Genomic DNA, 25684 nt, shown 5'->3' on the forward strand with positions numbered 1-25684 from the left:
GTTCGGTCGAGTGTGATGCTAAGGTAGACTGGATGTGGTTCATTTACTAGCTCCTTACCTTCCTATTGGATTTTCAGCTTCCTGTTTCAAATCTGTAGACCAAAAATTGACAGTTTGGTTGGTAGAGACCGTTCCGCATGCATACACATGGTCAACTACAGACACTGTTTTGTTGTATCACAGCTTTTCAATCTGCTGGACCAGCATTCATACCAAGCTCGGGATTGAACTAACAAAGATTCAGTCAATAGTCAGTAGTTCTACCCTCCGTATCCTGTATACAATCTACAATGCTTTTTATATAAAAATTGGCTGCCACTCTGACAGCGTTCTATGTGCATGTTTACAAAGAGTTTGCATTACACTGATATAATAGCAGGAAATACCACTACCAAGAGTGTTTAATCCAGGAAGAGGGGCTTACATCGTCATCCATAGACATTATTTTGCTGTATCATAGCTCTTTAGTGTGGCCAGATTAACACCTATCTCAAGCCTGGGATCGAACTACCAACTATTGAATCGATATATATATATATATATATATATATATATATATATATATATTGGTGGGTGTGTGTGCATGTCTTGATAGTAAAAGATATATGCTTTTAATGCATATATTCAAGAAAGGTATTTTTATAAAAATTGCCACATTTACTTAAGCTCAATAAAAATGGATTTGCACTTTCAGACTATATTTATCATTGATAAACAATTCTAATACCGCAAGTATGTTTATATAACCTTCATATTACTTTATTGGTTGTATAGTACGTCTTGCACCTGTTTCGTTGAATGGTATAGATTGATCAAACAACTAATCAGAGACCCATATAAATCCATAATGCAGGTCCCTTTTTATTTATTTATTTTTATGAAAAGGACCAAAGGTGGAAGAGGAAGTAGTGCTTTGTAAGTCATAAGAGTAAAACCATAAAACCTTACTTACTATAGGTTATTTAGAGATCTTTCCAGAAAAAAAAAAACACTTTAAATACGAATGCCACGAGGAAAAAAATTAATGCGTTTATAAGACATTTTTTAATAACATGAATAGGTTAGTAAAATTAGTCTGAAGCAAGAAACTAGATCCGATATCTGGAACGTCTCTGTTCTTGTTTTTTTTAAGGGAGGTGGTGTTTGATAAACACTGATGAGAGAGTAATGATTTAATATACTGTTCTGTTTTTAAATCCCGAAACAGTGTTTTATGGTAAATAACTAATGTTCCCTAAAATAATATTAGGATTACTGTGAATGCTTGGAAGCACCTAATACAGTGATTTCAATGCAAAAGGTTACTAGCAAAATAATTTTCCAACGAGAAACTTGGGATAAAAAAATGAAAATAGTTTTAAAGGTTGAAAAACTCCCAAACCTCTCTCTCTCTCTCTCTCTCTCTCTTTCTCTCTCTCTCTCTCTCTCTCATATATATATATATATATATATATATATATATATATATATATATATATATATATATATATACTTCAGAATACTTTTTTATTTAACAACCAGTTGTTATGGAAACGTGAGATTGTAAGGTTTACAAAATATTACTGGCAGTAATATTCTACAAGTTATCCCATCTAAACAAGAATTGCTCGATATGCAAGATAGAGCAAAAAAATTTATTATTTTGACTTTGACTTTCCATGTCTCACTGACTTTAGCAAATAGAGTGCATACCTTTATAAGTATTTGCTAATATTTTCTCTCCTCTGATGAGATGGTAGACATCGAAACCCTATAGGTTAAGGAGATTAATTTTCTAAAGCATTCTTTGTCTTGCTTAGAATAATAAAAATTCTTTGATATGAAACTCAACCACTTCATTTCATTTCAATGAGAGTTTTTTGAAATTCATTGAATTACAATTTAATATATATATATATATATATATATATATATATATATATATATATAATTCAACTACTTTGGACAGAGATTACATATGAATAAATAACACAACTGTTATTTAGAAAGCTCAATGGTGCAATACTAGAGCTATAAATATTTTCTTTAACGATACCAAGTTAATGAGGATAGATACACAAGTATTTACTCATTTACAGAAATTTTTTTTTTTATTGGTCACAACATTGCATACAATTGTTTCAGCTCTACCTCGCCCGCATTGGCAAATAAGAATATAACTATTCATCAAATTATAATTTGCACAACTTTGACTTCATCAGTGCGATGGAAAAACAAAATATTTAAAGTTTTTCCAGTTAACAAATTGTCTTTTACTAACGTGCGGATGAAGTCCAAGTTTGTGCAATTTATAACTTCATCGGTTAATAAGTAAATACTTGTGTATCTAGCCATATTAACCTGGTATCTTTAAAGAAAAAAATATATAAAATAATTATGTTATCCAAGAGTAAATCTTTAACAAAGCAAAACTTATCAAGATGATAAGAAAAGCTCAATATTATCAAGGAGAGCAAAGAAATAATATTAAATGAAAAATAAGGAATAGAAGTTATATATAATTTTATTATGTAATCAGAACAATAAGGAAAAGTTAAGGGGAAATTTAAGAAAAAAAACAAACTTTCTAGGACCTAGCATTTCGAAGCTAAACGTTCTCATCAGAAGAGATTGGCCAGAATTATACGAAATGTGAAGAAAAAACTGGCTTGATAACATTTAGATATGAAATGAGAATGAAGGAATAGGATAAAATGGTAAATAATAATTAAAAGTAGGTACAACATATGAGGGGAAATCAAAATGGCATGGCCTAAAGAGGTATTTTTTCTTAAATTTCACCCTTAACTTTTCCTTGATCTTTTGATGATATAATAAAATTAGATAGAACTTTTATTACTCATCTTTTATTCAATATTATATATATATATATATATATATATATATATATATATCAATTCATACTGTTCATTGGTTTAATGGACAAGAGTGTTAAAAAAATTACCTGTTGTTCATGAAGAATCTCCAAGTTGTTTTTTTCTTTCTCATATTTGTATTCCAGTTCCTGCAATAGAAAAATAGATCCATTTCTTTAATATCGATTAAAAAAAAAAGTGTCCATTTTCATTAAACTTATCAACGATTTTCCACATCTTATGAATGTTGTACATTTTTACACTGTTGTATTGCCTTTCATCAAAACTCGTTTCTCTTGTCGCCTACAAACGTAATATTTCAACCGCAAAACTGAATCAATTATTTCACAATCCCTTTACATTTGCATTAGGCTACTAAGTGTAAGAGGCAACTGTGATGAGGTTTAGATTTATAGGAGGAGTCGGTATCGTGGGGGAAAACAGGGAGCAGAGAAGCAATTTCAAAGACAAAAGGTCCATGAAAAGAAGCTATTACAGTAAAAAAAAAATTCCAGTATCTATACAGTGAAGGGGTTGGATTTAGCAGCTAGTCGAGTGGGTCGGGGATATTTTCGTTTAGGGGATACAAGAACTGAGAAATCATTACAGACAAAAATCACTAAAAATACCATAATAATAAACATTTCTACTGAGTCATGGTTGACAGAAAAAGGAACAATGTATCCCATGGATTAAATAATGGGTTTAGTTCGAAATATTGTAAAAGTTCCTGAGTTTGAAAAGATGTACATGAAGAAGGTTTAGGTTTACATTCGATGAAACGCTGTCAAAATAACAATATGAGATTAGTACTTCGAGCGGTGCCATGGTGAAAGAAGGCACTCCACCGAGTGCCATTTTAATTTTAGTGTTGATTTCTTTTCTAAAAGTATCGAAAAATTTCAGTCTTCCAAAGTTCACAAAAGTTGCTTTTCCGTAACGTCTGCCCGATAGAAATCGGGTTTCCACTTAGACCATTTTCGCAGAGTTGTTCAATTTTGACGGGTAAATGTCGAAAGTGTGAGGTTTTCAATTGTCATGTCCCATAATGCAGTGCCAACGTTGTGTGATTGACAAATCCCAGGTGCTAGTAGATGGCACCGTATACCGTGCAACACTCACCACCCAAACACACACACACACACACACACACACACACACACACACACACACACACACACAAAACACTCGGCGTTATTTTTATGTCAAACATTTTTCTACTTCCACGCCCACAACCGAACTCCGTGCAACCACTTCGTCTGCTTAGAAGACATTTCTAGTTATATTCGCGGTTTAGAGGAAGACATTCAGAGTTTCTCCTACCGGAGTGTCAGAAGAAAAACTGACATCATGTCAGATGCACTAGATGTGGGTTCGGAATTCGCTATATATAAAGGTGTGCGTATATATATATATATATATATATATATATGTGTGCGTGTGTGTCTTTATGTGTGTGTTTATTTATGGCGTGTGTATATATTTATAGTGTGCGTGTGTGTATGTATGTATGTATATACCATAAATACACGCACACACACATGTATATATACCATAAATACATGAACGCGCATACATAAACACACACGTGTGAGCGTATTTATGGTATGAATGTGTGCATGTATTCATGGTATATATATATATATATATATATATAGGCATATCTATATATATACATTAGTATGTGCATTGTGTATGTGTGTGTGTATATATATATATATATATATATATATATATATATATATATATATATATTGCATTTCCACCCCAAGCAAGTCACAGTGCCACTTTGATGTAGGCGGCTACTATCTGGGACATAATTTTCAGGGATTCTATATAGGGAGTTGAACAGCAAAATATGTGTTTACATTAGACTTGAACTTCTGCATGTCTGTACAGTCAGAGAAGCAGGAACTCAGAAGGGAATTCCAAAGTCTAGCAGTCATAGGGAAGAAACTATTATAGTAGAAGGCTTTCTTACATCTAGGGATGTCTACTGTGTAGGGGTGGGATTTTGCTGTTTGTTGGGAGTATTTACATAGAGGGGGTGTACAATGGCTTCTAGTTCGTCAGAGCATATACCATTAAAATACTTGTAAAGCAAGCAGAGGGATGCAACATTTCGTCGATGGGACAGTGGTTGAATCCTAGCTGATAATGTGTTACGTATTAGGTTGACGACTCTCTTTTGAACCCTGTTTAAGAGGGAGAGACTAGTAGCAGATGCACCAGCCCAAATATGACAACAGTACTCCATACATGGGCGAATGGTCGCCTTGTAAAGGTACAGGATACTCTCAGGCATAAGTAACTTTTAAGCATGATAGAGAGCCCATCTTCTTTGCAGCAGCCTTGGCAGTGCCCTAAATGTATCTGTTCCAACTCATATTCCTCATGAACGTTAAGCCGAGGATTTTGAACGAAGTATTTTCAGATAATGTATCATTAGCTGTGGCTATTAGTGGTTGAGAAGATTTCTTGTAATTGTTAAAGGAAAAAAGTTTAATCTTGGCAGCATTGAATGTTACCATCCATTTTTGTTCCCATTCCACTACAGACTGGAGGTCTTCCTCTAGGGTTTCTGCCATTGCCTTGGATATGTGTTCATTTGTTTTCTCCTCATACATATTATAGAGCGTGGTATCGTCAGCAAATTTACCTGTCTCATAGACAATTTTATCAGGGAGGTTATTTCAGAATATCAGGAATAATAAAGGCCCAAGGATCACCCCCTGACGGTCATCCGAATTTATATCATTATTTTGACGCACTATCATCATGGAAAACCTGGATTCTTCTCTTATTTACGAAGGATTTAATCATGTTAAGTATTTGTCCAGTAATACCTTAGTATCTGATTTTCATAAGAAGACGATTGTGCCATACCCTGTCAAAGGCCTTAAATATATCTAGGGCTACTGCCCTAGCCTCCTCTATTTTATTCAGTACATGGTATACACGTTCATAGATTACAGTCAGGATATCTGCAGTATAACGGGCTTGCCTTAATCCATACTGTTAGTCACACACAAAGTTTGCAACTGCGAAGTGGTTAACTAGAGCTGGATTAATTATGGGCTCAAACATTTTGTCAAAAAGAAAGAGGAGGTTAATGGGGTGATAATTTAATGGGCTCGTTCTTTCAGCAGAATTCTTGTAAACTTGTACTACAGAATCAGTTTTCCAACAGTCAGGAAAGCAAGATTAATTAAGGCATTTGTTAAAGAGTTTGGGGCATTTTTTTTTAATAGTACAGCTGGGATGAGATCAAGTCCACATCCTTTTGAGGTGTCTGGGTTTTTTATGATATCTTGTACTTGATAAGAGTTGATTTTCAGATCATCTAGTGCGGTTTCTGTCCACAGAAGAAAACCTGGGAGGGAGTGGTTTGCTAGGTTCAAAGTAGAGTTGGAGACAAACCAATGGGCAAGTAATATAGCCTTGCCGATTACCATACGAACAACTTCAAGATTTCTGGATAGAGGAGGTATTGTTGACTGCCCATTATTTACTACACTGTTATAGATTTTCCAGAAGTCACAAGTTCCTAATTTCTGCGCTTCAATGCCTTTTCTGGTGGTTTTTGTATATTCTTTCTTGGCTGTGGCTATTTCCTTTTTACAATTACTTCTAACTACTATATACTTTAGTCTATTTGTACTGAATTTATGTCAGATAAGTCTGCGGTATGTATGCTGCCTTTGAGAAATGGCAGCTGCGCAAGTAGAAGTAAACCATTGCTTGCTATAGAACTTACATATGGGAACATGTGCTTCAATTGCCATTTCGAAGCATTCAGTGATCTAATTTGCACACTGTTCAGCAGGAAGAGAAAAGATATTTCCCCATGGAGCATCTCTGATCTGATCGTTTGTGTGTATATGTACAAGTGATCTTGTTTGTTTGTCTATCTGAAGAACGACTCTATCAAACTCGTCTATCAATTTTTAGTCTGCAACTTGAAACTTCAAATACAGGGGATTTGGACCTGTGGAACAAATTTAATTTGGTTTTTAGCCAGTGAAAATAACTAAGTGGTCAAAACTGAAAAAGATAAGAACTCAGTGAGTGAAACTCGCTTTAAAGTGCTTTTATGCGTATGTACAAATATACATTTATATGTTAAAGTCTGGTTCTTTTTTTTTTTTTTACACAGTGATCACCACTTATCAAGGCCCGGAAGCCACTCAGGGATAAGGGTTATTGCAAGTACATTTCTTATTCATCTGACAATATGCATATGTAGGCTTACGTGACCGACTTATTTCATTTCAAAGGTTTAGTGTGGTCAAATATGTTTTTGTATTCACATTTCACAAATCGAAATAGTTATGGTTGACAATGATTGTAACAGCTCTGCCATTTCTACCTGGTTATGCAAAAGATTCATCGAGAAATGGTTCGCTCAAGTGCATGTTCTACCATTCTTTTCTGTCATGCATCGTTGCTTAACAATAAGAGCTTTCGTCAAGTTTTGCAGTTTTTTATATATGCACATAGGTGCAACATCGATTTTTGCTGCACCGTTGGTTTTAAGAGTTGCTTCAACAATTCTTTTGTTTGAAATTTTAGTAAAGTGATATTTTATGCATTTGTGCGTTTATTTAATTTGCCTTTGTGTAAACTCTCATTAGTAACTGTCATTGTCGGTAACTGGAAGCATACTTTTTCTACAAGTGGCAGATACCAGTGATTAGACTGGCTTTGGTGTTGTGGGAGGTCATGTTGGTGATGTTCTCGACCAAACGAAGTAGTCCAGCGGATTCAGGGCGAGAGAGGAGGGGAGGAGTCAGTGAAAAAAAGGATACAAAGTCGTAGCACTCCGTCTGAAGCCAAGCCTGGATCTCTTTTGACTTGTGGGCCAGCACCGAGTCCTGTGGCCACACCAGGGTCAGCCTGACTGCTCTAGGGGATCACCACACTCATCAGCACATTCAGGTACATTTTGGTGTTGATTTTGAAGCCGACTTCGAAAATGTGAGGTGGCATGATGTGGCCCTCACTTGAAACCCCACCAAAGACCATAACCGTGGCCGGAAATTTTATTTTTATAACTCTGGGCACGTCCCTGTTATTTCTGGCAATCCAGTGATGCATTTCGAGGGTGCTGGCAATGGTCCTGTTGTCATAACTTGGATCAGTAGAGAGCATGAGTTGTACAGCGGCGCATCACCGATCTCGCTCGTTTAACATTGTGTCACTTTCAGACATGATAGAAGGCTCCTATCACTCTTGGAGTTTGTATACCACTAGCCAACTAGTAGATGGTCTGCAACAAAAAAGGAAAACCGGTTTTCATCAAACGGAAATGGAATCCTGTCATCTTTTCTATGGCGATAATTGTATCATTTAACCCTGTACACACACACACACATATATTATTGATTTCAGTCAAAAACTTCTGATGATCTATGAAACTGCAGCAAACTGTTAAGCTAAATGCATTTATTATCATTTGATATATATATATATATATATATTGCTTCCTCATTTACGATGGGAAGGGCTGTGACTTATATTTACTGTTTGTTCTGTGTTTTCCTTCTTCTGTGTAGCAATCAGCAGCAGCAGTCATGATCTCATCTTTCTCTTTGCTCATTCAATCTTTGCATTTATGTTCATCGTCTGCCGTTTGACTAACGGTCCAAAAAGTTGCACATCTACACCCCCCCCCCTCTTCACAAAAAGCCCCCCCCTCCTCCTCCCCAAAAAACTCAACGATTCAGTTGCGCCAGTTTATTGCTTTTATATCAAAGGGATGATTTTTTTCGTCGTTGTTGTATATCAATTGGAGTACCCCCCTCCTTGCTCTTCCACCACACCCCCATTGCTTTTTGGTCTCCACATATTATTATTATTATTATTATTATTATTATTATTAATAGTAGTAGTAGTAGTAGTAGTAGTAGTAGTAGTAGTATTTATAAAAACAACAATAATAATAATGATGATAATGAAAATAATAACCTGAAACCGCAAAATTGTAAAGTAACCCCCAGATCACCGTCCAAAAAATGTATCTACATCGATTGGTACCACACCGAATAGTCATGAAGGGTCATTGAGGATGGAAAGACCAAAGAAAGAAAGCACTAATCAGACCTCCACTGAGTGAATGGGAAGAGGACTGGAATCTTAGGTAGGCTTTTTGCCACCCAAATCTCAGGGAAGATCAATGATTGTTGCCAGTGAGAAATCAATGGTAAACGGTTGTTGCGATAAAGCAAATTCATTTGTAAAGGTTATTGGAAAAGGTGGAAAGTACTGGAAATCTGGGGAGACTTATTGTCACCTACACCCCAGAGAACACCGCAGACTGTTTACAGTGAGTACAAATAATCTATCTATAAAAGTGAGAATGGGTGTGTGAGGACAATTCTCAACCTATATACTCGACGATTTTTTATTTACAGACTTGAAATTTTATATTTATTGTATTCAGGCATGTGGAAAAGGTTTTAATCAGTTTTTATCTGGAAAAAGGACTAAGGGGTAAAAATTGAAACAATGTTATGTGGAGGGTCATCGGATTTTTATGTTTGTCAGCTGTTTCACAAATGCGCATGCGTGAATCGTTCAGATGACAAATTACATTTGTTAAGAATAAGTACGCTTGCAAGCACCTTTTAAAGATCATGTTAAGCTGATCTAATGATTATCGTATTTGACTCACTGTCTTTAGATCTTGGTTTCGATCTCAGCGCAAGTATTTTTTTTTTTTTTTGTTTTGTACTTACAAGAAGTAAACAATTTAGAAGCCTAATACTCGCATGCACATGTCTCAATTTCTTTCCGGTTTTTTTTTTTTTTGTTTTTTTTTTTAAAGGAATTTAACGTTACATTTAATACGTACGGTATTTCCATTCATAATAAATTAGAAATTTGCATTAATTAAAATATAACATTTATGCGTATTTTATGACCAAAGCAACACCGGGCAGCGTGTTAGTAATATTAAAAAAGAATCCTGGTGCATTAGAATAGGCTGTGCATATCACCTTTTGCTTAAGTGGGTTTTCATCGCGGATGTGATCATGTAGAGACGACGCACCCCTCATTTCCACCCATAAACCTGGTTCGATTGCCGCAAATGTAGAAATCAACTTGGAAAAAATACAACAAAAAAATGATCGAATTAAAAAAAGACAACTTATTGATGACTTTGAAGTTGTTTAAATACATTGAACGTTCATCATTACATACTTAATATTTCGCCTCTGTTGTTTCCATTTAACATTTTTATCGTGAGGGGGTGTAAGAGGGGGGAGGGGGCTCGTTAACTTTAAGTATCATTTATTTCGTCACTCCACTGGCCGCCATCCTGAAACTAGTCTTTTGATACTGTATATTCTTTTTTTTTATGTCGTTTGGATTGAACTGATCATTTGATATATTCTTTTCTGATGAAAAACCAAAAAAAAAAACAAAATCATTTCTTTCTACTTTTTTTAAAAACTATTTTAACACTCGTCATTATTTTTACAATGTTTTTTTTTTTTTTTACTTCCTTTCAGCTTTTACTAATGTTTTATCACAGATTCTGTTTTGAAAACCAGATTCTATAAAGCGTTGTGCACATTATATATACTTTCAATTTGTCTCTACATAAGCAGTAATGTGTTGCTACACAGTCATGAGCATGTTTCGGTCTTCCAGTATTTAGTAACTAGAGACCTCTTCAGACAACAATTAAGAATTCCGCTTTTTAATATGAGAGTTGTTGCCTGAAAAGGTCTCTAGTTACTAAATACTAGAAGATCGAAACATACTCATGACTGTGCAGCAGCAACACATTACTGCTTATTTAAAGACAAATTGAAAGTGTAACTTGCTCTACTTCGGTATTAAGCACTCTTGTATCAATCTCGTTATATTTCACTGGTTACCTTACCTCTGAAAAATAGCAACCTCAAATTATATATATATATATATATATATATATATATATATATATATATATATATATATGAGCAAACAGTTAATAAAACATGTTAAAAAACACTTTGAAATGAGTTAAAAACATATTTAATCTGAAAAGGAAACACTAGATAAGTGGATAGTCCTTAATCCGCGGAGTTTCGAAGAAATACTTTCCTTCTCATCAAAGGGTAGGAATTAGCAAAATGCGGGATCGGATTTTGCATGCAAAAGTATTTGATGAAACAAGTAAGTCAAAGATCTTACTTGATAACAAAAAAGTGAAGCAGAGGGAATATGGTGAAGAAAAAGGTGATTACACGTGAATGGATAGTCTGGTGGAAGATAAAATTAGTTTATTTTATTTATATATATATATATATATATATATAGAGAGAGAGAGAGATATTAATCCATTTAAAGCCGATGTTCCCTTTTGGGAAAATTATTTAAACGATCTACGACTTGTTTACTAAGAATCACGTAAAGTGTTTTATTGGTTAACAATGACATTAGAGGTAACAAAATATCGAAAGGCATCATTTTTACCACTGAATATTTTTGATTCTTTGCTAGAGGTGCTCAATTTGCTCAAAATGTTAGATTTTCAGGTAAGTGGGGATTGGGCCCTAGTAATAACAGGTACTTGAATTTATTTATTACTTTTTTTATTTTTTTAGATGTTGGTGCTTTGAATAGATTGAACATGCTTGTAGTTATATCAATGGTTATTTACCACCTGTATGGTTCTGGGAAATATTGTTTTTAGATGTTCCCAAATGGGAACATTGGACTATCTGAAGAATAGATATAGAGAAAATAAAATAAGTTGGAATTTATAAACGAATAGTTATGGTTTACACTCTTGATTTTAAAATTATAAGTTGTATTTTACGTACATTCTATAACTGAATTATATTTTTGGTGCAAAAACAATACCGTTTCACACATGTTACTTTTATATATGTTTTCACACGTTACTTTTATATATGTTTTCACACATGTTACTTTTATATATGATTTCACACATGTTACTTTTATATATGATTTCACACATGTTACTTATATATATGATTTAACACATGTTACTTTTATATGATTTCACATATGTTACTTTTATATATGATTTCACATATGTTACTTTTATATATGTTTTCACACATGTTACTTTTATATATTCTTTCACACATGTTACTTTTATATATTCTTTCACACATGTTACTTTTATATATGTTTTCACACATGTTACTTTTATATATGTTTTCACACATGTTACTTTTATATATGTTTTCACACATGTTACTTTTATATATGTTTTCACACATTTTACTTTTATATATGATTTCACACATGTTACTTTTATATATGATTTCACACATGTTACTTTTACATATGTTTTCACACATGTTACTTTTATATATGTTTTCACACATGTTACTTTTATATATGATTTCACACATGTTACTTTTATATATGTTTTCACACATGTTACTTTTATATATGTTTTCACACATGTTACTTTTATATATGTTTTCACACATGTTACTTTTATATGTTTTCACACATGTTACTTTTATATGTTTTCACACATGTTACTTTTATATGTTTTCACACATGTTACTTTTATATGTTTTCACACATGTTACTTTTATATATGACTTCACACATGTTACTTTTATATATGTTTTCACACATGTTACTTTTATATATGATTTCATACATGTTACTTTTATATATGATTTCACACATGTTACTTTTATATATGATTTCACACATGTTACTTTTACATGTTTTCACACATGTTACTTTTACATATGTTTTCACACATGTTACTTTTATATATGTTTTCACACATGTTACTTTTATATATGTTTTCACACATGTTACTTTTATATATGTTTTCGCACATGTTACTTTTATATATGATTTCTGATTTAATTCATTGATATATATATATATATATATATATATATATATATATAGCCATGTTATACATCATTTTGAAGCGCGTTTCTCGCTTTATCGAATCGTGTTATGCGTTACAGTTCTGAATCTCTTCATTCATTTTTGCAGGCTTGGACAAAATTCAAATCCGAACGATTTTCTTGTTCCAGTTCAAACTAGGCCGAAAAGCTGCTGAGACAGCTCATGATATCAATCATGCGTTTGGCTCAGGAACCACTAATGAACGTGTGGCACAACAGTGGTTCAAGATATTTCGCAATGGTGATGAGAGCATCGAAGATGAAGATGGTTACTGCCAGTCGACTGTGGTTGATAACAAACATTTGAAAGCCTTAATTGAAGCCGATCCTCGCAAAACTACGAGAAGTTACTGTTGAACAGTTGTTCGCCATTTAAAGCAAATAGGGAAGTCAAAAAAAGTTGGATAAATGAGTGCGGCATGAATTGAACGACAATAAAAAAAATCGTTGTTTTGAGGTGTCTTCTATGCTCCTTCTGTGCAACAAAAACAACCCATTTCTCGAGCGGATTGTGCTGACAAGTGGATCCTCTGTGACAACCGGTGATGTTTGGCACAGTGGTTAGATGCCAGAGAAGCTCCACAACACTTCCCAAAGTCAAAATTGCACCAAAAAAAGGTTATGGTGACTGTTTTGTGGCCTGCGGCCAGTCTCATCCATCACAACTTCTTGAATCCGGATGAAACGATTACGGCAGAGAAGTACTGCCACCAAATTGACGAAATGCACCAGAATCTCCAACTTATGTGCCCGAGATTGGTCAATATGAAGGGACCAATTCTCCACCAAGACAACACTCGCCCACAGGTTGCTAAACTGACCCTGTAGAAGCTGGACAAATTGGGCTACGAGACTCAGCCTCATCCACCATATTCACCGGACCTCTTGCCCACTGATTATCACTTTTTTAAGCATCTCAACAGCTTCCTGCGCAAAAAATGCTGAATTTCTATGCTAATGGAATAATTAAACTTGTTTCTCGTTGGAAAAAATGTGTCGATTCTAATGGTTCTTATTTCGATTAATAAAGTTTATTATGAAAGACGTTATGATCTTTTGCAGTTGAATGTCAAAAATTTTTGCATCAATCTAATACCTGGTGTGTAACTGTAATGGCTATCATAAACAGTAGCACAATTCAGACAAACGATGATTACTAAACAGACTTTAAGTAATAAAGTCAGAGTTTTATTTTTAACCCATTATCTTGTTTACATAAATTTTTAGAGCTAGAAAAATGAACAGAAATACTTTCACTACGTTAGAAAACGCTATTGAAGCAACTGATTGCATGGACAATTTTACTACCACCCACAAACGATCTCTTTGCATCTGACGAAGAAGGTGATAACAACTGGTCTGGCAGGCAAGATCAACCTTCCATAAGATGTCATTGGCACATTATAAGTTCACAGACAAGATGACACGTTGGACGATGAGGATGTCGTTGATGAACCGATGTCAGCGTCTGGTTAAAACAAGATGAAAGGATGAGATGGGATACAATTTTTAAAGGATGACTGTCATGATCATGAAGATGACTTCATTATTGTTGGGGAATTTAGTGATCTTGTAGATAAAAGTGAGTTAAATATTTACAAACTATTTTTTGCTGAAGAAGTGGACACTCTTTTCCTTGAAAACCAATTATTTTACTACACAAAATAATGATGCTACTTTCAGCATGAATAAAAGTGATTTATGCGACTTTTTTATAATAAGGACATTTTCTGCCTATAACACATCTCCTCAATTTAGTATGTACTTGTCAAATGATGCTGAATTGGACAGTGCTTTTGCGCGAAAATTGATGTCAAGAAATTGGTTTCGTAAAATCAAATCTTCCATACACGTACGTGATAATAATCTACCAGCTGATGATAAATAGGCTAAGTTACGTCCTCTATCTGACATCACAAATCAAAAGTTGATCTAGTTTGGATTATTTTCTGAACACTTGAGTATTGACGAGCAAATGTTTTTATTTTTTTATTTTGAACGTCATTCATGTAAGATGTTTATACGAGGGAAACCAATCAGATTTGGATTTAAAAATTTAATACAATACCAAGGAAAGTTTTCAGAAGCCAAAGATGAACCCTTTGGACCAAGAGTCGTTAAAGAACTCCTTTGAGTGGTATTTGATTAACACTGCTGGAGAGCTGTGAGATGCAATACGTATTTTTTGTTTTTTTTGTTTTTAAACCCAAACAGTTTAATTATGGTAAACAATTGATGATCCCAGCATTCATATTAAAATTAACGTCAATTCTTAGAAGCAAATTAATGCAGTAATTACAAAGAATTAATTGATTTACAACAAAAGAGTTTTCCAACAAGAGACTTGAAACATAAAGTTATTTTTGTTTTATATATTACAAAGGCTTAAAAACTAAATTACAATCGTTTTTAAACAATTGTTTTCTTTTCAGAACGTTGAATACACGATTGAAAAAAAGCAAATTCGCACAATTTTCATATTTCAATTTAAGCTAGGCTGAAAAGCTGCTGAAACAGCTCACAATATTAACAAAACTTTTGGCCCAGAAACCACTGCTGAATGCACAGCACAATGCTGGTTTAAGAAATCTACTAGCGGCGACAGATGATGAGCATAGTAATTGATCATCGGATGTGTACAATGATTAATTAAGAGTCTTAAATGAAGCCAATCCATGCACAACTGTTCGAGAACTTGCTTCTGAATTTGACATAACATATACAACGATCTCCAACCACTTGAGAAAGATTGGAAAGACAAAAAACTTGATAAATGGGTGCCTCACAAATTGAACCACAACCAAAAGAAACTTCCCTTTTATGCAACAAGAACGACTCATTTCTCTACTGGGTTGTGACTTGCAATGAAAAGTGGGTTCTTTACGACAATTGCTGACGATGCTCAACTTGGTGGTTAGATACTGATGAAGCTCTGTGGCACTTCTTCAAGTCAGAGTTGCACCAAAAGAAAGTCATGCTGACTGTTTGGTAGTCTGTGACCAGTCTCACCCATTACAGATTTTTTGAACGCAGGCAAAACCATTATGGCGGTGAAGTGCTGTCAGCAAATGGATAAAATGCATCAGAAACTTAGACAACACTCAGCATTAGTCAACAGAAAAGGCCCAATTCTCCTCCACAATGCCCAACTGCACATTGCTAAACCGACCCTGCAGAAGTTAAACAAATTGAGCTTCAAAACTCTGCCTCATCCACCATATTCTCCAGACCTCTCACCTACCGACTACAACTTTTTCAAGCATCTCAACAACTTTCTGCATGAGAAATGCTTAAAAAATCTAAGCAATATCAAAAATGTCTTCAGCTACTTCATCGCCACCAGAACACATGATTTTTACGTTACTGGCATAAATAAACTTGTTTTGCGTTTGCAAAAGTGTGTTGATTCTGATGGTTCTTATTTTGATCAATAAATTTTTGTTGTCGTTGAGATATGTTCATCTCAGTTTAAAAGTGCAAAACTGCAAGACTTGTCAATCAAAAGCTGTGAAGGGGTCAAATTGGAACAATTGGTGTGTGTGGGGGAGGTTATGTGATTTTTGTCTGTTTGTCAACTGGTTCATGAATCGTCCAGATACCATATTACTTATGTTAAGAATAAGTAGGTTTGAAACCACTTTTAAAAGATCATGTCAAGCTGGTCTAATGGTTATCGTACTTGACTCATTGTCTTTAGGTTTTGGTTTCGATCGCAGCTCGAGTATTTTTTTTTTACTTACAAGAAGTGAACTGCTTAGAAAAAACAATTCCTGGTTTCTTTCCATTTTTTTTTTTTTACTTCATTTTTTAAAGAAATTGAACATTTCTGAATTTTGGAGATGGGGATTGGTTACTTGTATAATTATTCATCGGACTACTGTTCTCATCTTGAGTGTGATTTTCACAACGTTTCGGTTTATATAACCTCTGACCTTCTTCAGGTGTATCTTGTCGAACACGGAAATGTTTCTGTCGAACTCGGGAATTTGGACGGAACTTCAAGCGGAACCCTTTATTTACTTCACAGAGGTAGCATGCTCTTGTTCCGTCAGCAATCCTAAGTAATTTGCAACTGTATTTTTTGGTCGCCCACACTGAGGATTGAACCTTCAACCTTCAGGAGAATATTACTTTTACAATTGATTTTTCCCAGTACTCTAACCACTGCGACACGGGTCCTTGTGGACAATTCTAGTACGAATTTTAGAAGCCTTAAACCTACTTTTGTATTTCTAGTTGTAAATATCACCATTTTATAACTAATTATTACTATATATTAATGTATATCTATCTCTATACTTATTACTTGTATATATTAATGTTTTTATTTATTACTTGTATATATTAATGTTTTTACTTATTACTTGTATATATTAATGTTTTTACTTATTACTTGTATATATTAATGTTTTTATTTTTTTTATTACTTGTATGTATTATCTATTGTTTATAATAACTGGTTCCAACAATATCGTATTGAATTCTACAATAGGTCTACTTAGCAGTTGGTTATTCCCCAGCATATGTACTGATTCTTTCAGTCGTCTTACTCTCCACCGTTCCTCTCTGTCTATAATTTTTACTTTGTCCCATAATGGTAAATGGCTTCCCTTTTCTTTCCAGATATGGTCAGTTATACCTGACTTTTCAGTCTCTCCACATACTACGGCTTTTCGATGTTTTTTTAACCGTACTTTCAAAGGACAACACGTTTCACCATTGCATAGTTTTCCACATTTACATGGGATTTCATATACACAGTTCTTAGTCATGATTTTTTTCTCTTTAGAGGGATTGACTCTCACAAGCTGTTTCCAGAGAGTCGAATCACTCTTGAATACTATCCTGATGTAATATGAATTACATATCCGTTGAAGTTTTTCAGACAAGCCTTTCATATATGATATACAAACTGTGGTGAATTTCTGAGTCGTGTCCTTTTGTGTTTGGTCCAGATTTCTTGGAGCTGATGTCATGCTCTCTGGATAGTTGTTTCGGTGGAGGTTTTCTCTTAAACTGTCCATCCCCTCTTTATATGCCCTGATGTTACTACATATTGCTTTTGCTTGGTATTGTAAGCAACGGATGATTCCTTTCTTTATATTATTATACGAATTATTTACAAATTACTTAAGACCATTATCCAGTTATGGCTGACGGAACAAGAGCATGCTACCTCTGTGAAGTAAATAAAGGGTTCCGCTTGAAATTCCGTCCAAATTCCCGAGTTCAGCAGAAACATTCCCGAGTTCAACAAGATACACCTGAAGAAGGTCGGAGGTTATATCGACCGAAACGTTGTGAAAATCACACTCAAGATGAGAACAGTAGTCCGATGAATAATTATACAAATTGGACGTTATGTTTAATACCTACGGTATTTCCGTCTATAATAAATAAGAATTCTGCATTAATTAAAATATAATATTTATGTGTACTTTATGACCGGGCAATGCCAGGCGGCCTACTAGTAATTATATATATATAAACTTGTTAAACTTTGTGACATATTTCCATTCTATGGAGGTCAGGTGCGAACGAACACCCCATAATTTTATTATACCATATTTCTTCAAACTGAAACATAATTATCAAAGTATAATTATGCAGATAGATATGAAAAGTCTTTAATAAAGTTTGTGCCTATTTCCATTCTATGGAGGCCAGGCACGAACGCAGACCCCACAATTTTATTATACCATCTCTATTTAAGTTAAAACATACTTATCAAAGTATTCTTATGTACATCAATATCAAAAACACTTGTAAACGTTTTTATTTTAATTTTTAAATTTTTTATTTCCATACTTTGTGGACCAGACCCCACAATTTTAATGAATCATCATTATGCCAGATCAAACATACCCATTCCTGTGTCTCAATACATCTTCTATCATTATATGTAAGCAGTTTTTTAAAATAGTCAACCATATAGGAGCCTATTCGTGACCACACACACGCACACATTCAGCATTATACTATATATGTGTGTGTGTGTGTGTGTGTGTGTGTGTGTGTGTGTGTGTGTGTGTGTGTGTGCATGTATTTATTTAGGCTGCAAGTCATAATTCAAGTGTGTCTGATTAAATATGACAGAATTTTCTCTTTTTTTTTCTGGTGATTTTCTCCACTTGACAAGCAATTCTTTTAGTCTCAGCTGGGAAATTATGTATTGTAGCACCGAGCAATCCTGTCTCGGCCATTTCTTGAGCACTTTCGATTATGTGATCGTCATCATTATTAGCATTTCAGAAAAGGCTTTCTTTGTTTGATTTTATATTCTTTTCCAAGTTGTCACGTCCTTATGTTATATGATAAGGGCTGTCCCCTTTTCATGTAAGTAAAAAAATAGGGAATTAGTTAAATGTAAATATGAAAAAGGATAGACAAGGATTCGAACTTGCGAAGCTAGACTTGGAATTGAGAATTCCAATCATAAGTTAAAATAAACACAGAATGTTATTATAAATGGAATGTCCAGTAAATTTTTGATTTTGTTAAAATATTTAATAAATACAAATTTGGCTGGAAACTATTCACATTCTTAGAAATAATGCGTAATAAAATATGGGTTACAGAATTAGACAAGTAGGTTAAATTCCTTTGTAAAACAACAAAGAGAATGGGAAATTTCCTGGTTGTCAGAAATAATTTCAAAAACGTGTAAATCGCGCATGTTGATAACACGTAAGTTATGGTCATGTTGACCAAACTTACATGTGATTTCTCAATATAGGAAAGAGTTCGAAGTTAGTTAGAGGGGGAATCAGATCAAAGAAGCAGAGAGGTTCAGACCGATTCTCGGTTAGAGTCAAGGCACCCTCTGGAAGCGAGAGGGTTAGAGATAACCATGTAAAACTTTGAATCCCTGAAATACAAAATCATGTCCGACTGGTCGAAGAATAAATGATCATCATGTTTTTTATAACTGCCGTCTTTCTGTGTTCATCATTACAAGAAAGGTAACATGTTTATATTATATTTTTTTTTTTACACAGTGATCACCACTTATCAAGGCCCGGAAGCCACTCAGGGATAAGGGTTATTGCAAGTACATTACCTTAGTGTGGAGATTTGATGAAGTGTTTACTTAAGGGGGCGGTTCATTAGAAATTTGTTAACGTTGGACTTGAACACATCCAATGTGCAATGTACAACTGTCAAACGTAAATGTCAAACGCACTCTCGGTCTCTCTATCAAGATATTCATAAATCTCCTCTCCCTGAATTACATGCGGGTCTCTCTCTCTCTCTTTATATGTCTGTCTCTTATATATACCTGTTTATGTCTCCAATATGCTATCTCCACAGACATGAACATCCTAAGACAATATGAACACTCACAATGAATATCTATAATATCTAACATCCAACATGATCACACACATGAACACACTAAGACTCTTACTAATACGAACAGTCAACACTAAATAAGAACAACGAAACATATACGCATATTTGGTACTTCAAAAATAATAGCAGTATATAACACCTATTCTTCGTCCCATGCTAGATGACTTGGAAAAGAAAGCACATGAGAAATGGTCAATACAAGATCGCACGGTGCCGCAATACACAATTTATCAGCTGATACTGAAAGAATTGTTCAATATGCCGAGTAAATCACCAAAAATTTTTTAAAAAAAGAAAGGAACACCATTATCTAATATATATATATATATATATATATATTGTGCAATGTATGAAATTATGGAAAAATATTCCAATGTGGTGGAAAGATGAAAAGGACACAAACCAAAATTATATGTTTATCAATGTTTCATCTTTATTTAAAAACTTCTTTGGGATTATTGATTTGAAGAAATAAAATACCAGTACAATATTGGAAAATATACTTGTTGTGTTTTTAATGTGAAATGGAGGTCATTATTCTATTTTCAAACAAAAAATAGCCGTTAGTGTGACCTAATTGACCTAAGGGAGTGTTTGGCTCCCGATTGGGGAGGTTCAGACTTCCAAAGGATCTGAAGAGGGTTGGGTAACTATGCTAAGATTGTTTAATTAATCTCGGACGACAGCGGATATCACATAGACTTGAATTAAAATATGTAAATATATTTTGCTTTATTGTTTGAAAATCAGGGATATAATTGTTATTTTGCGTTAGATAACAGGAAATGCCAAACAATGTAGAAACGATATTGTACTTGTTGGCCTGTAGAACCCAGTACCAGGGGTTCTGAATGACAAGGTTTAACCTTTAAGGTCATGGGAATTAAATGCTGATTTTTGTCCCAGATTGCAAAGCTAGTGATATAGCTGAATTGCACACCCGCAATTTTGCCTTTGGGGTTTCCTCAGATGTGTGGCGTAATTTGATTGGCTTAGGGGACTTATACCCTGACACACACACCCCACTATATAATGCTAATCCCGCTCGAAAATTAAGCAGATTCCAGATTGATTTCAAGGGGTACAGAATTGCTTGGAATCTCGCCATTCCCAATGACTGACCACACTCCTCCTCCAACCCGTTTGAGTGCTGTCTGCGAAGACTAAAGATTTGAGACTTTTAAAACTTGTTAAGAACTGAACAATATATTAGTAAAAAGTTTGTAAATATTTTTTTTTTTGAAATTAACTCTAGTAGAATAGAATTTCAAGTATCTGTTTTTCTTTCTTGTCTGCGTGAGCTTTGCTATTCGTTTTCAGCATACCAGGAATCTGATGTGACTGCCTCTCAGGGAACCAGGCATCACAAGCCAAAGTTTCGAATGTTGCATAGTTCTTATTAAAAAAAAGGACTGATTTTATATATTTGCTGTTGTTCATCTTAGTAGAGAGTCTTAGAGTGTTCATGTTGTGTGCAGATATATTGCATATATATATCAAGAGAGAGACATATTATGAGATAGAGACAGTCTTATATATAAAGAGACAGGGTACAGGCTAATACAGGAGAGCCGAGCATGTAATTCAATGAGAGGAGATTTATGATATATTGATAGATAGACAGAGAGATAGTACGTTTGGCATTTACGTCTGACAGTTCTGTGAATGGAAGTGTTTCTATAAACATTGACACATATATTTCTTACCTATTTTTGAGATGGTGATTTTCACAAGTTCTTATAATATAAATGGACAATACCTTTTCTGTTGAAAACATAACTCGAAGACGCAGATACAAAAAGATGATGATTCTGTTTATTATACCATATGATGTGATCGGTCAATGGCTTTGCATCAAGGGATTGAAGTCTTACATGATTCTTCTTCTAACCTTGCTTCCAAAGTTCTATGACCCTGTCTGGTTCTCTGGTCTCTATCTGCTTCTCCTTGTTAACTCTTCGAACCCTTTCCTATATTGAGAAATCATTTCTGCCATGACGTCACCCGCATGTCTGGCAAACGAGACCACAACTCACGTGTTTCAAAAATGCGCGATTTTCCCATTTTGAAACCATTTTTGACGACCAGGAAATTTCCCATTCTCTTTGTTTTACAAAGGAATTTAACCTACTTGTTAATTCTCTAACCGATATTTTTATTATGCATTCTTCCTAAGAATGTAAATAGATTTTCCAGCCAAATGTTATTTATAAAATATTTTAAAAGAATTAACAATTTAACTGGACATTCCATTTAAAACCTATTCTTCTTTAAAACTTATCTGTAGGGTTCGATTCTCGTTTTATCTGATATCATTTTCATTTGACTAATTCTTTTTTTTTTACTTACATGAAAAGGGGACATCCCTTTTCATGTAACACAAAGACGATGAGGGGTCCTTGCGTGACACCCAAGAGAGGATGGGTACATTAGCATTTAAAGGGTGTATCACATTTATGGCAGAGTGCATGAATTTTTTTTGTGTGTGTAACCAACACATTATTAGAATTTAAAAATTAACTGACCTTGATTTGTCTCTGTCGTTCCGTCTCAGCATTCTCGACATCTTGCAGCAGTTGTTTAATGTATTGTTCCTGGTCGGACAGAGTATCAGCCATCTGCAACATGAAATCGACAACACTTACATCATGAATAACAAATAATGAATGCGGTACAACAACTGAGAATGAATGTTGTTAATCGCAACCAACACCTCTGCAACCAATCGTCACATATCAAAGCTGTGATTCTTTGGAATAGTTCAAGTTTCGTTTCATCGAGCCAGAGTATATATCTAGTCGGTCTCTTTCCCCGGACTAATGTGTGCCTCTCTCTCCAGATTTCCCTGTCTTCCATCAACTGCTTCAGATCTTCAGGATCACAGTTGGTGTCATGTGTAATTTGATGGATGTATGTGGATCTAGGTCGTCCTATGCTTGGTCGCTGTGGAATCTGCAGCAATACATTTTGCACCAGCTCTTGCTTGCTCATCTGGCAGTGACCGGCAAATCATAAAGGTCATTCCTTGATGGTAGTAGGTATGGCAGGCAGGTTGCCATAAAGTTGCTGCTTTGTGCTATGATCTTGTCAAGATATATTTAACACTGTTTGTAGCATATGGTTGTACATGCTGTCTAGCTTTCTTTCCAATTTTTAGGTGAGTGTCCAGATTACTCTTTCCCAAAACTGCATTCCTTTCTTTTCATAAGTTCGACAAACTTTCATCAATCTTTGATATGTTTGGTTTCCAGTAAAGCCACTTTTTCTGAGTGTTGTTGTCGAAGTTTCTGAAGCATTTCATCCATTCATTTACAGTACTCGTTTTCATCTGCATTCACAAAACTATAATGGGTGAGACCGGTCGCAAACCACCAAACAGTCAGCATGACCTTCTTCTCTCGCTTCATTGGCAGCTAACCACTGAGCTGAGCATGGGCGATTGTCATAAAGAACTCACTTTTGATTGCAAGTCACAATCTGGTCAAGAACCGGGGCGTTCTTGTTGTGTAAAAGAAGGGAAGATGACACTTCATAACTTCTTCAATCAGTGAAGCACCCATTTATCAAGTATTTTTTTCTTTTCAATCTCTCTCAAGTAGTTGGAAATCGTCGTATTCAGAAGCAGTTTCTCAAACAGTTGTGCATGGATTGGCTTCGACTAAGGCTTTTAATTAATCGTTGTCAACATCTGATGGTCGACTACTATACTCATCATCTTCAAGACTCTCGTTGCCACCACAAAATTTCTTAAACCATTATTATGTTGTGCATTCAGTGGTGGTTCTTGGACCAAATGCTTCGTTGACATCGCAAGCTGTTTCAGCAGTTTTTTTGGCCTAGCTTGAATTGAAAAAGAAAATGGTGCAATTAGCCTTTTTTCCATCTTATATTCAATTTTCTGAAAAGACAAAATTGTTTTATAACGATTGTAATTCAAACGATTAGATAGAGCGCAAAACGCTCTTTAAAATGATGCATAAAGTAAATGTGTTATAACGAAAACTTATTTGAAATCAAAATTAAAAATTCCGTAATAACTTTCGCGTCAACCTAATACATTCTAATGCATAAGTACCTTTCTTCAGTTTTGTATCATTCCTTTCTGCCTCATCCCTTTAGCCAATCAGAACTGCAGATCTCAAAAGGCTGATAGTGTTTGAACTATACTGCCTCTGCTGAATTCTGCAGCTTTGTTGGCACCATTTTGTCTCTAGTACACAAATCTAGACACAATGCAGGATCATCCCCATTAACCAAGCTTTTTTAAAGAGGAAACTGCGTTCGTTTGGTCATGCTACACACTGCAACACCACGAAGCAATAGCTCTAGCACTGCTCTAAGAATGGCAAAGATGCTTGGGAGTCCAGCTGTGGCTACCGAGAAAGAAGGCCGATGCATATGACAGCGTAACGTCACTTCCTGATTAAGTTGTGGGTATAGACAGCTTCTGGTATTCAACCACGTGGTCATGCTAACTGGCATGAAAAAATATGGCTCCAATATGTGTTACCGATTGTGCATGTATGTTCTAAAGAAAAAGAACAATTCTCCATTCGGATAATAATTATTATAATTGCACATTTGGGATAATTTTAATCAAAATATCATAAGTGTATTCGTGTTTGAACTTTTATTTTTATCAGAGAAAGTCAAATATTTCATTTTATTTATTTATTTATTTTTTTACTGCAAAGCAAACAATTTTTATATATTTTTCAGTCCGTTCTATTAATAATAAACAAAACTTTTCACTGAGTATTTTCAAATATCTTAAAGTAAGCATTTTTCACGGCAGTTTTTTTATTCATTTATTTATTAATTAATTTTTTTTACGATCGGGGAATTATCAATATTTTAGCATCAGGCGTAATTTATTTCTTTGAATTGAATTAAGATTTCAATTTTTTGTTTTTATGACATTTTAACTGTAAATAATTTACATGGGTTTGTTTTACTATACACGTAGATTCGAAAAAGTTGTCAAAAAACAAATATGTAACAAATAAATGTTATCAAAGGCAAGATAAGTTACTTTTCTACCAAACATACCGAAATTTTTATTTTAAAAATATATCGATAAGCATTGTACGATTTTCGAAGCGATTACACGTTTTAAAGTGAGTAAAAACACTAAAAACCTTTCAAGATAGGTAAAAAAGTAACTTATCTTGCCTTTGATAACATTTATTTGGTATATATTTGATTTTTGACCACTTTTTCGAATCTGTGTATAATAATACAAAACCCTAAAAACATATCCAGTTAGGTAGAAAAGTAACTTATCTTGCCTTTGATAACATTTATTTGGTATATATTTGTTGTTTTGACAACATTTTCGAATCTATGTGTATAGTAAAACAAACCCAAAATTCAATTTAACTTAAAAATAATATTTAAAATACACGTGTGTACACTGCACAAGCACCCTTATCATAATAATAATAGTAATAATAATAAAAAAGAAAACTGGTGTAGATGACATCGACTGGTACCACACCAACTAGTTGTGAAGGGTCAGAGAGGATGGAAAGACCGAGGTGAGAGTGTACTGACCAAATCTCCATTGGAAGTGTG

The 25684-nt window shown here is 34.3% G+C and overlaps 1 protein-coding gene across 2 annotated transcripts in view; it reads right to left on the minus strand.

The window, feature by feature from the left end:
- LOC145249765 (centrosomal protein of 112 kDa-like) overlaps positions 1–25684 on the minus strand; it is a 777157-nt gene that overhangs the window by 149142 nt on the left and 602331 nt on the right. For both annotated transcript variants that reach the window (XM_080111687.1, XM_080111688.1), the window contains 2 exons: positions 22636–22728; positions 2945–3004 (listed from right to left, as the gene is read on the minus strand). In XM_080111687.1, the coding sequence (XP_079967813.1) occupies positions 2945–3004; positions 22636–22728 (153 nt within the window). The remainder of the gene's footprint in view (positions 1–2944; positions 3005–22635; positions 22729–25684) is intronic.

The sequence above is a fragment of the Euprymna scolopes genome, chromosome 28, assembly GCF_053919585.1.
Source record: "Euprymna scolopes isolate OS-2025 chromosome 28, ASM5391958v1, whole genome shotgun sequence".
Taxonomy (NCBI): domain Eukaryota; kingdom Metazoa; phylum Mollusca; class Cephalopoda; order Sepiida; family Sepiolidae; genus Euprymna; species Euprymna scolopes.